This window comes from Amblyomma americanum, chromosome 2 (assembly GCF_052857255.1).
Source record: "Amblyomma americanum isolate KBUSLIRL-KWMA chromosome 2, ASM5285725v1, whole genome shotgun sequence".
NCBI classification, from domain to species: Eukaryota; Metazoa; Arthropoda; class Arachnida; order Ixodida; family Ixodidae; genus Amblyomma; species Amblyomma americanum.
The window spans coordinates 117,852,677-117,865,939 of NC_135498.1; the positions used below are offsets into that span (position 1 = coordinate 117,852,677).

General features: G+C 49.2%; 1 protein-coding gene and 1 pseudogene across 1 annotated transcript; one reads left to right on the plus strand and one right to left on the minus strand.

Annotated features, from left to right (window-relative positions):
• The first annotated feature begins 1,174 nt into the window (after positions 1–1,174).
• On the plus strand, positions 1,175–9,094 carry LOC144121776 (uncharacterized). Its single transcript, XM_077655172.1, has 3 exons — positions 1,175–1,428; positions 1,503–1,703; positions 8,119–9,094. The coding sequence occupies exons 1-3, from the start codon at positions 1,175–1,177 to the stop codon at positions 8,276–8,278; spliced, it is 615 nt and encodes a 204-aa protein (XP_077511298.1). The 3' UTR covers positions 8,279–9,094.
• Positions 9,095–9,523: 429 nt separating this feature from the next.
• On the minus strand, positions 9,524–11,636 carry LOC144120022 (uncharacterized; annotated as a pseudogene).
• Positions 11,637–13,263: the final 1,627 nt, after the last annotated feature.

A 13,263-nucleotide genomic window follows, 5' to 3' on the forward strand; every position in this document is an offset into this window, starting at 1 on the left:
ATGGACGACAAGAAGCAGGCAGCTAAAACAGACAAGCTGCCATGCCTTATACATGTTAGAAGCAAAAATTTGTCATGCCAATGAGAACGGACCGTGCGCTGGACACTCACAGTATCGTTAAAACTCGCGGCAGACCCCTGTGTTAATTTCAGTCCGTCCTTTTCCCAGACTTGGCCGCTTTCTTGATGGTATCCCTCACAATTCCCCGATTTTTCCAGGTAAACGAAATTCCTCTGACAATTTTAGGTTACTAGACGCCCTTTAAAACCGTCACAACCCTTCAAAGAAATACAGTAGAACCTTGCTGTTCTGTTCTTGGTTCGTGTAATCTGCAGTATCACAAAACCAAAAATTAAGCGTGTTGTGCTATTTTTATTCACAGTACAAATCCTAGATAATTTTTTGAAACGATTCCCCAGTATACATGTTTATTATTTTGCCAAATTCTGACCATATTATGCTTGGTTTGGTTTATGGGTGTTTAACGTCCCAAAGCGACTCAGGCTATGAGACACGCCATAGTGAAGGGCTCCGGAAATTTCGACGACCTGGGGTTCTTTAACGTGCACTGACATCGCACAATACACGGGCCTCTAGAATTTCGCCTCCATCGAAAATCGACCGCCGCAGCCGGGATCGAACTCACGTCTTTTGGTCCAGCAGGCGAGCGCCGTAACCAATCTGCCACCACAGCGGCTGACCATATGATGCATTTAGAGATCAAGAGAAAATGCCAGCCAAGCTAGTCATCATTTTTTTGGATGCTTTTCTCTTATGCAGTGGAGCACTGCAAAAAAGACGCCGTTGCTGCCGTGCACAAAGGCAAGGACACAGAGCATCTTAAAGGGGTCGTGAAGTGTTTTCCGAAAATTTTGGACGACGTGTATATTTGGAATTCTGACCCTTCATTCTATAGCGTACAGTGATTCGTTTCATCGTCCGGGTTGATCGAATAGCGAAAAAAAGTTAATTTCGATTTCCCGGCACGCGTGCTCCTCAACTCTGCAGGAAACGTCATCATAAGTAGCCAATCCGAGGCTTCTGTCGCCGACACAACATGGCGGCTTAGCGAGGCCTGCTGGCCCATAGTTGACCGAGGTCAGAGCACTATATGTACTCAAAAGTGGCGTCAAAATGACGTCACGCTGCATCACGCGCCGAAGGTTATTTAAAAATGGCTGATCTTCCCGAGCTGCAGCGTCGCTTGCTGGAAAGGAGTCGGCTGTTGGGGTTTGAGCCGTACGGCGACACACCTTTGCGGGTGCCAGATCAGCCGTCGTCAGAGGACGATAGCGGTGGCAGTGACAATGGCTGCGAAGACGGAGCGTGCGGCCAGCAACTAGCGGTCGTAGCCCGCGGCACAACCGCTACTTTCGGAAGCCCCGACCGTGAGCCTCCCGAACCCGGTCGTGTCGGGAATACACACTGGTATGTCCGAATCTTGTTGCTTACGTTGAGCAGTTTTCGAGAGAGTGCAATCGCTAACTGAAGCATTCGAATAGGTGTTTCTGCGGGCGGTGCGTGTCGATGCCCACTGCACTCGAGAGCACCTGCTGCCGCGAGATCCCTGCAGCGACTGTGAAGCAGCCGTCCGGGTGCATCACGGAGCACCCCCACTTTTACACCCTGTGCCTCGACGAGGTGGTGCTTACGGTGGCACTGCAAATGCTTTTGGATCATGGGCTACGCGTCGAGCACACAGGGTAAGAACAATGCTCAAAGGGAGACGCAGCATGAACAAGCGACCGCCTTTTTTTGCTCTTTTCTCACATGCGAAGCGCTGTAATCAAACGGGGAGCCAGTGCTCATCAAAGACTTCAACCTAGCGATAACTTCTGGGATGACATCGCTCCCTAGGAAAATGCGTAAATGCGCCGATGTGTTTGCACTATGTGCCACGGTGTGTATACACATCGCGGCACGCGAGTGCGAACACAACATCGGTGGTCTTTTTTCATATGCGTGGACGATCACGATGTTTTGCTACTCAGGCGGTAAAATATTCTCGAGTAAACGTGCAAGCAGATGAGATGTGTCTTCTGGCATGTGTGAACTTGGATAATGCAGTTGAAGATCATGCACATAGTTGTAAGGATGCTGGCCAGACACATTTCTGTTTTATTGGCTGAGTTTACATCTTTAACAGGTGCAGCACTAGAGAAGCCGATTGCAATGGAAAGGATTGTGAGAACTGCAGTAAAATCAGTACAAAACAATCAATCCTTTATTTCGCAGGAGACTGTACAAAATGGAATTTCATAGCAAAGTAACCTAGCCCCACTGACTGCCAGAACAATCACCATTCCAACGCTGTCCTCATTGCCATCATTTTTTGGCAACGTGCATGAGGTGGTAACATTCTATAGTGTGCCATACAAATCGTTTCAATTAAAAAGAATTTGCTGATAGACTTCATTGCATCCATCATCACTTCTACTAATGTGTGGACGCTTGTGCCACAGCATGGTATATAAAATCCGCATCTTCAGCAGTCACACAGTAAAGCTGTCTTAAACGTGTCGACACTGGCATCTTGCATGTGCTGACGGTGCAAGGCATACCTCTTTGAAACTCCCAGCTGTTCCGCAGCTCCACCCACCAGCTCTAAAGTTGTAAAGTGGTAGGGCCGACCAGCGTGACAGAAGAGGTGGTATCACAAAATCAAACAGAATTATTTAATTACACAAATAGCTTTGCATTGAACACCGCACAAAAAGTGCTTTGAGCCTTGCTTTTTGAGCCAGATGTGAACAACACTGCGAAACAGAATGTTCTCGTGCCACAGGTCGTTCTTATCGTAGATGACGGTTGCGCACAAGTGTGGACAGTGAATGCCTCATCAGAACCTGTTCTGATCCTGTTGGGGCTTAAACTCGCTTGATTTGATGCTTATGACATTCATACTATCAGATCCATATCTAAGTGTGAGCATTCCAGTCGAGCCACAGACTTCACCGTCAATATCGATCGCATGATTAACAAGTCGCTTTTGTCGTCCGAACTGCTTGCATTACAGGCTGTTCTTAGCCAGTATGTGTCAATGTTTGATTTTGCTCAGCCAGCCACTTCCTCTCCGCTGCCAATTTATGGCATGCAACACTATAGATTAACACTGGTACTGCTCTGCCCATCAGACAGAAGCCTTGGTGCGTGTCTAAGGCCGAATGGACTGGCCGAATGGCCGAATGGACTCACATAGCCTCCCTCAAATGCTGCCATCACAATGCTGTCTAAATTGCTTGAGGACAAGCTTCAACTGACCTGGGGCGAAATGCTAAGCCGCGCTATAGTGCAGTGAGAAAATGACGACAGACTCGGTGGGCGCAAAAATGAGCTATGGTGCTCGCCACTGACTGTTCAGTGACGTGCCCAATCCCCGCTTTGGCCTTGTAAATAAATGCTTTCCTGCTCTCGCAACTTCGTATGAATATTGTAACGAAGACAGGACCGGCACAGATCACAGTCTCAGCGAAGTCCAGCGCACAGCAGGGAACTCACAAGATGGCTGTCCGAACCACACACACACTTCGTCTTTGTCCACCGGCACACGCACGCTTCGTCTTCATCGTCGGCGCGCTCCCATGAGCACGCGCCATTACCCCCTCCATCAAGGCGGCGGCCCAACGCCGGAAACGAACACGGACAGCAAAGGTAATGTTCGGTATAGACGGCGGACGGCAGAGAATACAGAGAGCTGTTAAGCTGGTAAAGCGGCGGGTTGCAGCCTGTCATGGTAGGGCTTCATGCGCGCCACGTGGACAGTCTCGGTCGGATGGCGCCGACGTGGTGAGGAGGTTGTGTCCCGCGGAAAAACTTCGTATGTGACATCACTTATACGACGAACCACCTCGTACGGACCGAAGTAGCATCGGAGGAGCTTTTCGGCGGCGCACAGGTGTCCATACCCATACAGAGTCGCCGGGCTCATACCGAACGCATCGGTGGCGGAGGTTGTAGCGACCAGCGTCGAGTTGTTGTTGATGTCGAATCCGGCACCTTGCGCGAGTTGGCGGGCTTCTTCAGCCCGCTGGACGAATGTGTCAACGTCAGCGTAGGGGCCGATGTCTCCGTCGTCGTGAGCAGCGGGTAGCATAGCATCCAGCATGGTAGTGACACACCGTCCGTAGACCAGCTGGAAAGGTGTAAGACGGGTAGTCTCCTGTTCTGCCGTATTGTAGGCGAAGGTTGCATAAGGAAGAACTTCGTCCCACGTACGATGCTCAACATCGATATACATAGCAAGCATAACTGCAAGCGTCCGGTTGAGGCGTTCAGTCAAGCCGTTTGTTTGGGGATGATAGGCTGTTGTCTTCCGGTGACTGGTGTGGATGAGTTCGAAGAGAGATTGCATTAATGCCGCCGTAAAGGCGGTTCCACGGTCCGTGATGACGACTGATGGCGCACCGTGACGCAAGACGATTGATGTCATAAAAAACTGAGCCACTTCTGGAGCACTAGCGTGGGGGAGCGCCTGTGTCTCGGCGTACCGCGTTAAGTAGTCCGTCACCACAACAATCCATTTGTTCCCAGAGGAAGACAATGGGAATGGGCCCAGCAAGTCCATGCCCACTTGTTGGAAAGGTGTTGTAGGCGGTGGGAGGGGCTGGAGAAGCCCTGCGGGTTTAACTGGTGGTGTCTTTCGTCGCTGGCAGTCACGGCAGGTCCTCACATATTGCTGGACTGATGAGAGCAACTTTGGCCAGTAATACTTCGCACGAATGCGGGCATACGTCCGCGTAACACCCAAATGGCCAGCCGATGGCTCTTCGTGGCAGGCGTGCAAGATTTCTGGACGGAGTTCGGATGGCACAACCATAAGAAAGGTTTCCGTGTTATGGGCGAAGTTCCTCTTGTAAAGGACGCTATCTCGGAGACTGTAGGAACCCAAACCTCGAACGAAAAGCCGCGGAACAGCTTAACGTCTTCAGGCCCTCCAGATGCTCGATGAGCAGACGCAACTCTGAGTCAGCCCGTTGACGCCGGGCCATATTGGACGACGTGACGAGAGCAAGAAACGGGAAGTCGTCCTCAGTTTCGGCCGGAGCAACGTCGGCAGGTGCACGTGACAAGCAATCGGCGTCATTGTGCTTACGGCTGGACTTGTACACTACCGTGATGTCGTATTCCTGGAGGCGAAGGCTCCATCTCGCAAGCCGTCCCATTTCTTGTACTTGGGATCGTATAGCCTCCCGTCCCACCGGCGACACTCTGTACGGGTGTTGGGATATGGGGCTAGTCTCCTCGTTGACGATGATGCGGTGTTTGGCTACCGGGGTGCGCCCTACCTTTGATGTCGTGGCGAAGCACTCTGCGAAATCGTGAAGGAGCTCTAACAAGCGCTGCTTCTGACCCACCGACAAGCCGGGATTAATGTCCACGGTAGACAGAACGGTTGCTGCATCGCGTCCGTCCGGCGACGGTAGCCCCAGAGCACATATTTCTGCGGGCTCAACGAAGTCGGTAACGTATGCGACGGCCGTTCCTTTCGCAATAGGCTGGAACTCTGTTCCGAAGTTGGTGATCAAGAGTGTCGCAGAGCGATCCTGTAAGCGAACAAGCCCTCTTGCAGCGCAGATCCCTTTCTCGAGTAGAAGGCTGACGTTTCTCTCTGCCATAACGTCTCGATCACCGGGCGAGTCACTTTGCACGGGGACCATCATGCTGCACCGCGGAGGCACCGTCACGTCATCAGCAGCAATACGCAGGGCGGGTATCCTGGAGTCGTCTGGGTCGGCTATTTCAATTGCTTGCGTCGGCGAAAACGTCACGCGCGGCTCTTGTAAATTGATAACGGCGCCGTTAGCTTGTAAAAAGTCCAGGCCGAGAATGACATCGCGCGAACAGTGAGGTAGGACAACAAAGTCACAAACGTAAATAAATCCGTCGATTGTAACTCTCCCCGTACACCGGCTAACAGGGGTAATTGGGTGCCCACCAGCTGTGCGAATCTGAGGCCCAGTCCACGCGGTTAAAACTTTCCTCAGTTCTTTTGCTAGCTCGTTGCTCATAACCGAATAGTCCGCTCCCGTATCAACCAATGCCGTAACCGCTAAATCGTCGATATCGACCGGTAAGTTCGAAGCTGCACATCCTTTGTGATCGTCACGTGTCCTCGTTTGATAGCCGTCGTCTGGTCGGGAACGCGATGGAGGATGTTCGGCTGTTCGCTCGTCAGCGGCCTTACCTCCGCAGGCCGCTGGGTCTAGTTTCCCCGGCGAGGACTCAGTGAGCGGCTGAAACGGCTTGTCGGAGGACGGGGACTCGGCGAACGATAGCGGGTAGAGGTTGGTGGGCGGTAGTCAGGGCGAGGGAAATCAGTGTGAGTATGATCCCGGCGCGTTGACAGGTGCTCCTCAATTTCGCGGGACCGTTCGCCATTGGGCGGATAGGGGACTCGCGGATGAAATCCGCGAATTCCAGCTCGACGATAAGGGCACCACCGCAAGATATGGCCAGCCTCACCGCAGTGGTAGCAAAGGGGCCGCTGGTCAGGTGCCCGCCACACGTCCGTCTTCCGCAGCCTGGCTTCGGACAACACAGGGACAGGCGGGGGCCGCGGCTGGAAAGCAGATGCAGATGGGCTGGTGCTCCAAGGGGCGAGGTCGCAGTTCTGTCGGAGTACCGACGCGTACGTCTGGCGCGGGGGCGTCGGTGTAAGGGCAGCAGGGGCAACAGGTTCAGGAACCACCTGCTGCACTTCCTCTCGGATAATTTGTGCTAACGATGGACACTGCTGCTGCGACTGGGCAGAGAGGTGCATTTTGTGCAGCTCTTCTTTGACAATAGATCGAACCAGCTCCCGAAGGGTGTCAGCGGAGTCGCTGGAGGCTGGGGCAAAGTCGGCAGTTGATACGATGTTCACGGCGCGATTGTAATAGCGGGCGCGTTGTTGCAGGGTCTTTTCGACGGTAGTGGCCTCCGATAGAAACTCCGAAGTGGTGTTAGGTGGGTTTCGCACAAGCCCAGCAAACAGTTCTTTTATCCCGCGCATCAGGTGGCGCACTTTCTTGGATCCGCCCTTCTGAACAGTCGTGTCATGTCCTCATAATACATTGCGACGCTCTCATTGGGTCGCTGGTTCCTTGACTGCAGCGCCGACTCAGCTCGTTCCCGACGGTCGGTGTTGACGTAGGTCGCCAGCAACTGGCTACGGAACCGTTCCCAAGAAGGAAACGTTGTCTCGTGGTTCTCGTACCACGTCCGCGCCGAGTCGTCAAGAGCGAAGTAAACATTGTGCAGCTTCCGCTCCGCATCCCAGCCGTTGTACCTGGCAAAGCGCTCGAACTGGTCAAGCCAGTCCTCCGCGTCCTCAAACACTTCGCCATGGAAGGTCGGCGGCGTTCGCGGCTGGAGGACCAGGAAATGAGCAGCTGAGTTCCCGTTGTCAGCCATAGCTGCCGCGTCTCCGTTGCTAGCCATAGGTGCCGCGTCAGTCCTGCGCGTCGCAGCTGGAGCCCTGGTCCTAGGGGATAACGGACCGTACTCTGGTGACTGACCTTGGATTCGGCGGCTCGTACTGCGATGAATCGGAGTCAAATCCGTGTTCATTGAGAGCCTTCGGGGCACGTAGATGTTGGAAAGTACCCAGCACCTCCACCAAAAATGTAACGAAGACAGGACCGGCACAGATCACAGTCTCAGCGAAGTCCAACGCACAGCAGGGAACTCACAAGATGGCTGTCTGAACCACACACACACTTCGTCTTTGTCCACTGGCACACGCACACTTCGTCTTCATCGTCGGCGCGCTCCCATGAGCACGCGCCAATATAGTAGTTCAGCAACATTTGCCTGTGCTGCCTGTGGAGAACCGTGGTACCATGAATAAAAAGTTTCAATGCTGCCACGAAATTGGGGTCATGCCACTGTTGCATTTTTGTTGTCTACCATTCTCTGTCAATAACTTCAAAATGTTGCAATAGAATTCAGAGTTCACAATGCTGCCAGGAAGAACACACAGTGACAATCACATGATTTAACTTGCAAACAATGACGTTGGAACTAACTGTACAGACACTGATAACATGATTAGCTTTCAGCATTGTAAAAGCCTGAAACTGAACTTTCATTTTGCTATGCTGAAAAAAATAGTAACTCTTGTTTTTCTCTTGTCAACAGGAGGTACCGCTACATCAGCTACAGCCAGCTTGCACACTGGCTTTGGGGACGCCTGGGCAGACATCACCGGAAGGTCCTCCCTGCTTGTGCTGTATGCCAAATAAGGGAGAGATTTCCATCGGAAGGTTACACTGGTTTCCAGTATGCACAAGGGCTCTAGAAGTTTGTTCAGCAATGCTTGTGAACTTGCAGTCATGTCTTGTTAACATGGACACCTTGCTATAAGGACAATTTTCAAGGACTGATCCCCTCCCATTCCATTCTGCCTTGGTGATATATAAACTCTCTGCGTAGACTATGGACAGCTTATTTGGAAACCAAAAGCAAAAGAAGATACATTTTGTCTCAGTTTTGCAGACATTGCTTTGGTCCTCTGGGACCTTGCTCATTGGGTATAATATGCAGTCGAAAATTGGTTGTTGGGAAAGGAAATGGCGCAGTGTCTCATGTCTAGGTGTCCAACCATGCAGTAAGGGAACGGTTAGAGGAGGAACTGACAGAAGAAAGACAGAAAGAGGTGCCTTAGTGGCGGGCGCCAGAATAATTTGGCCACCTGGGGATCTTTAACGTGCACTGACATCACACAGCACACTGACGCCTTTTGTGTTTCACCTCCATCGAAATGCAGCCGCCACGGTCAGGTTCGAACAAGGGTACTCTGGCTGAGTAGCTGAGTTTTGACCTTCATTCGTTATTTTTGACCACTCATATTTTAAATAATTTTTTCTGGAAACAAAAGTGTCCATATTAACCGCACATCACTGTATTATGCAATTCAAAAAGTATGGAAGACGGGAATGCACCTTTGGGACAAGAGACTTCAAAGTGAGAAAAGTTTCGCTGCAGATGGGAGCATTTGAAAGAAGTAGCACCCCCTAGGTGTTCATTATTTTTGTGAAAGGGTTGCTTTTAAAAATCCTATACTTGTATCCATCCATTTCTGAATAATATTTTTATAAAGTTTCATCTGCATCCACTTTGTTATCATGTTATTATTTTTAATGTGCTGATGTTGCGTACAAGGCATAGGTAGGGACAGATTGATTGCATTTTCGCACTCTATCCCAACCTATGCTTTTGAGAGATGGAGAGTATTTCTTTTTTTTGTCTGAGTGTGTGACGATCTACACTTCAACCTCTGCCATGCTTCATGGCAGACATCATGGAATCACAGCACTTATAGCCGGGGACAAAGAGAGGACACACAGACAGCTGCACAGTTTTGCATGTCCGCTCTGTGTCCTCGTATGCAAGCGTTGTGAATCCACGATGTCTGATCAAAAAACAACTAGCCCAGCAACACGCCCTGCATAAATTCATGCGTATTAACATGCGACCAGACTACAACTTGTTTTGAAAGTAATGGGCCTATCCTTCAACACTGATTTCGTAATTTTAGGGAATACGCACCTGTACTAGACAGTGGTGCGCCCCATGCTACTGGCAAACCTAGACCTTCTTGCTGCCACGAGTTCATTCTTAGAGGGCCTCGGGAAAGAGCGACTCATGGGGGGTGGGGCAGTCGAAAGGTTTTCCGCAAAAGCTGCCTTGAAAGACGGCCACTGTTCACAGCAATGGACTGTCTCCTTCAGAAGCAGGCCAACATAATCTGGAAAACAACAAGCGTGCATATAATAACATCAGCATTATTAATGCCAACATTCCTGACACTAACCGGTTATACAAAAAGAGCGTGCTGAAGCGTACTAAAGAGGGTATAGGAGATACTGCTTTGTTTATGCCCATACACACCCATATTTTAGGTTTTCTTGGAAACGCCTACAATAGAACTTGGTGGCTGAAATTGAATACAACCTTTGTCCGTAATGTTCCGAGAATGAGTCCATTAAAAAAATGCGTTTAACATTGAAAGCATTTGTGCAACACCCCTTCAGAATAGTCTCCCTTGAAGTCTATACACAGCTCCCAACGCTTCTTGAGGTCTTGGAAACAGTTGGAAAATGCCTCTTTTGGCAGGGCTGTCAGCTCCTTTGTCGTGGCGTCTTGAATGGCCTCCACGCTCCTAATTCAGTTACCTTTTAGGGCTCTCTTCACAGGAGGCAACAGGTAAAAATCGCATGGAGAGAGGCCAGGCGAGTATGGCAGATGGGGAAGTACAGTAATGCTGTGCTTGGCGAGAAATTTTATCACGCTGAGAGCAGTGTGCAGCCTTCCGTCATCGCGGTACGATTTCCCTGATCCGAGCCACGTTGTTTTCAGTCCGTGAGGTTGAAGGGCGTCCCTGCCTTGTGTTGTCTTCCACCGATGTTCTCCCCGAAATGAACCTCTTGTGCCACTCGAAAACTTGCGCCCGTGAAAATGTCTAGTTGCTGTAAACGTCACGAAGGAGCTCATATGTCTGTGTGGCTGTCGTGCCAAGCTTCACTCAGAATTTAATGTTTGCACGCTGTTCGAGGTGGACGTCCATCTCCACATTTCGTCACAGTAGAATGGACAGACGACCAGTGACAACGTATTTTCCTACATGTAAATTGCTCAGGTTAGCTTGGAAAGATGGCACATACACACCAACATTTCCTTTCAGGAATCATTTCTAGAGAAGAAAATAAATCAGTCTCAAAACGTTACGGACAAAGGTTGTACTTTGATTGGTTGGATGAATATGTCACCAAAATGCTGGCCAAGCCTATATTCTAAATACAAAGTTGAAAGTTAGATGCTGGTACACGTGTGAAAGATTGTAGTAAAATTTTAATGTATATACATAAAGCGAGGCCTGTAATGTACTCTATATAGTAGCGTGGCCAATGGCCATTTTCAAGTTTGCTGTCATTGGGGGTTGTCTGGTCCCAGGCTGCATCAACCCACGATATTGTGTTGCACTGACACCACCAGGTGGCTTAGAGCAGTCATGCCCATATATGATGGATATCCTTAGGCACGCTGTGCTTGATAATATGGCTTCACAATGGTTTGGAGCATATAGATTCAAATATTAAAGAAAAGAATTTGTTGCCGATATTAGAAGTTACACTTTAGTTACTTCTGTTTTTGTTTTCTTAGCCCACATTTTGTTTTGTATCCCTTTGAGGTCTTGGACCTTAAAGAGTTTACAAAAAATTGTTTTTGTAATGCTAAGTAAACTGCTTACCATATGTAGGCTCCGCTTTCACGGGACAAGCAACGGCTGTACCCTTCCTTGCTTTTGGGTGCTTTATTTTCCATCTGGACAGTCCTTAAGCTGTGGTGGCCTGTCCTTTGCTGGCATTCTCATTGAAATGGAGTATTGCCAGTTGTGTTCTGAAAAACCAGACAAATAATTCGAGCGGGTCATCAGGTGTAAATTTTCGCATAACATCATTCACTACTTACCTTGCACGCATGCCCTCAGGTGAGAAGCATACAGACTTTGGTGCAAAGCCTATCAGTACACTGTGGAAAGCCTCCAAGCTGAAGGTGTGTGTACAGGGAGCCAGTTGCCTGATGTCTTTCAGGATACGAGGTGAGCTCACAACCTCTACAAACTTGTTGTGTGCAGTTGTCCCTGCATTGACAAATCAATTTCTCAGGAAAGCCTTCTCCGAAAAAAGCCTTCTCCATCTTTTTAGGCGGGCATAACTTCCAATGACAACAACAAATAATTCTTTGGGAAAGGTTCAAAATTAGCTGGATGCCCGCAACTTCGCTGTTTCACGAAGCATGTCGCATGCCATACTTCATCACAAGAACATGATTCTAATGTGGAAAGCAAATGAACATTTAGGAAACAAATTCAGTTCCTTGCAGAGAGCATATCTTGCTTTCAAATAGTTACATTACTCACCAGGAACTAGCCATTCCCTTTCTCCAAGTTCATCGTGTGCACAATGCGTGTAAAGGCCTGGATGTCCCGTGTGTATATTTGCAGCGTGCCGCTCCATGCTTTTCCACATGTCTGTCAGTAGTTCTGCACTGCCATCGCTGAGGGCTACACACCAATATAGGTGATTACTGGCTGGCTGATTCCATACTTTTAGCACACTGCATCCAGCTCGTTTTGCATGGGCAGCCAGCTTCTTCTTGATGCCTGGAATGGAGGTGTAATAATTAATGAAGATTAATCCTTCAGTCATTACATGTTAACCTGGCTCTTGAGCTTCCACCCCGAAACACCCACCTTCCCTCCTCTAGCCTGCAGAACTCAAGGAATCCGGTTTCACACCACAGTGCCCATCCGCAACCTGTGCATGCATGGCTGGCCTTTCCCTCATAGTCATTGACATAAACCACAGCCAAAAAGGACAGCAAACAGATAAAACTTCCCCCATCTTCTTGCCTCTTCAAATTCAGGAACCTCTCCCACTGCTTCACTATATTCACTACAATTTTGCTGTGCGCCCCGCTTTTCTTGTAGTAAAGTCTGCTTGGAACAATGAAATTTAGTCTAAAATTTCGCCGCATTCTACAAAACATGATGCAGGAAACAGTCTTATCTGCGAAGCGTAGGTTCATTCGGTTCTACCTTTTGAGATATGCCAACAATCATAGTAGTGTCGGATGGTGGGCTCCTGCGTCCGCATATACTTGGTGACTTGGCCGTGCCGGTCAGTTGTCACTGACGCCACCTTCAGCCCCCGCTCCTTCACCATGTTGAGGCTCTTCACAAAGGCGAACTTCTCCATGGAGGTGCTTGATTGTACATCTGCACACTTTTGTCGGGAAAAAAAGCTAAGTTACATCACAGAGCCATTTTATTAAAAAGCTGTGACCTACCTCCCCGACTTGCACTTGCTCGAAGTGAAGAATTTTGTTTAGCTGGGCAACGTGCAAAGAGTAAGTTAAAAATTTTGCACAAAATCCTGGCGAATCGCAGCGTCCATCGCCAGCCAAGTCCACAGTGCAGCCTTCCAACTGGCGAAACAACTCCTCCTGTTGCTGTTGCCAGATCTGGTATGACAAAGGTGCAGTTTTTAAACATCACATCAAATGCAGAACACTATTACGCTGCTTCTGTTCTTAACAGGTACCATGAAATGATTTTGAGAACCTCTTTTCAGAACTCTTCCTTATTTAAGATATGAGGGTGAAGAACCATTGCAATTCGCAACCAAAAGCAATTAATGTGTTATACATAGTTGAATAAAATGGGACATATAGAAATCTCTGGGCAGTACTGTACGCATGCGTGAAGAACTTTAATTGCTT

Bases quoted from the DNA above. Each gene is read 5' to 3' on its own strand.
- LOC144121776 (XM_077655172.1), top strand. From the start codon at position 1,175: ATGGCTGATCTTCCCGAGCTGCAGCGTCGCTTGCTGGAAAGGAGTCGG. The intron at 1,429-1,502 runs GTATGTCCGAAT...GCATTCGAATAG, and splicing joins CGTGTCGGGAATACACACTG to GTGTTTCTGCGGGCGGTGCG. The intron at 1,704-8,118 runs GTAAGAACAATG...TCTTGTCAACAG, and splicing joins CTACGCGTCGAGCACACAGG to GAGGTACCGCTACATCAGCT.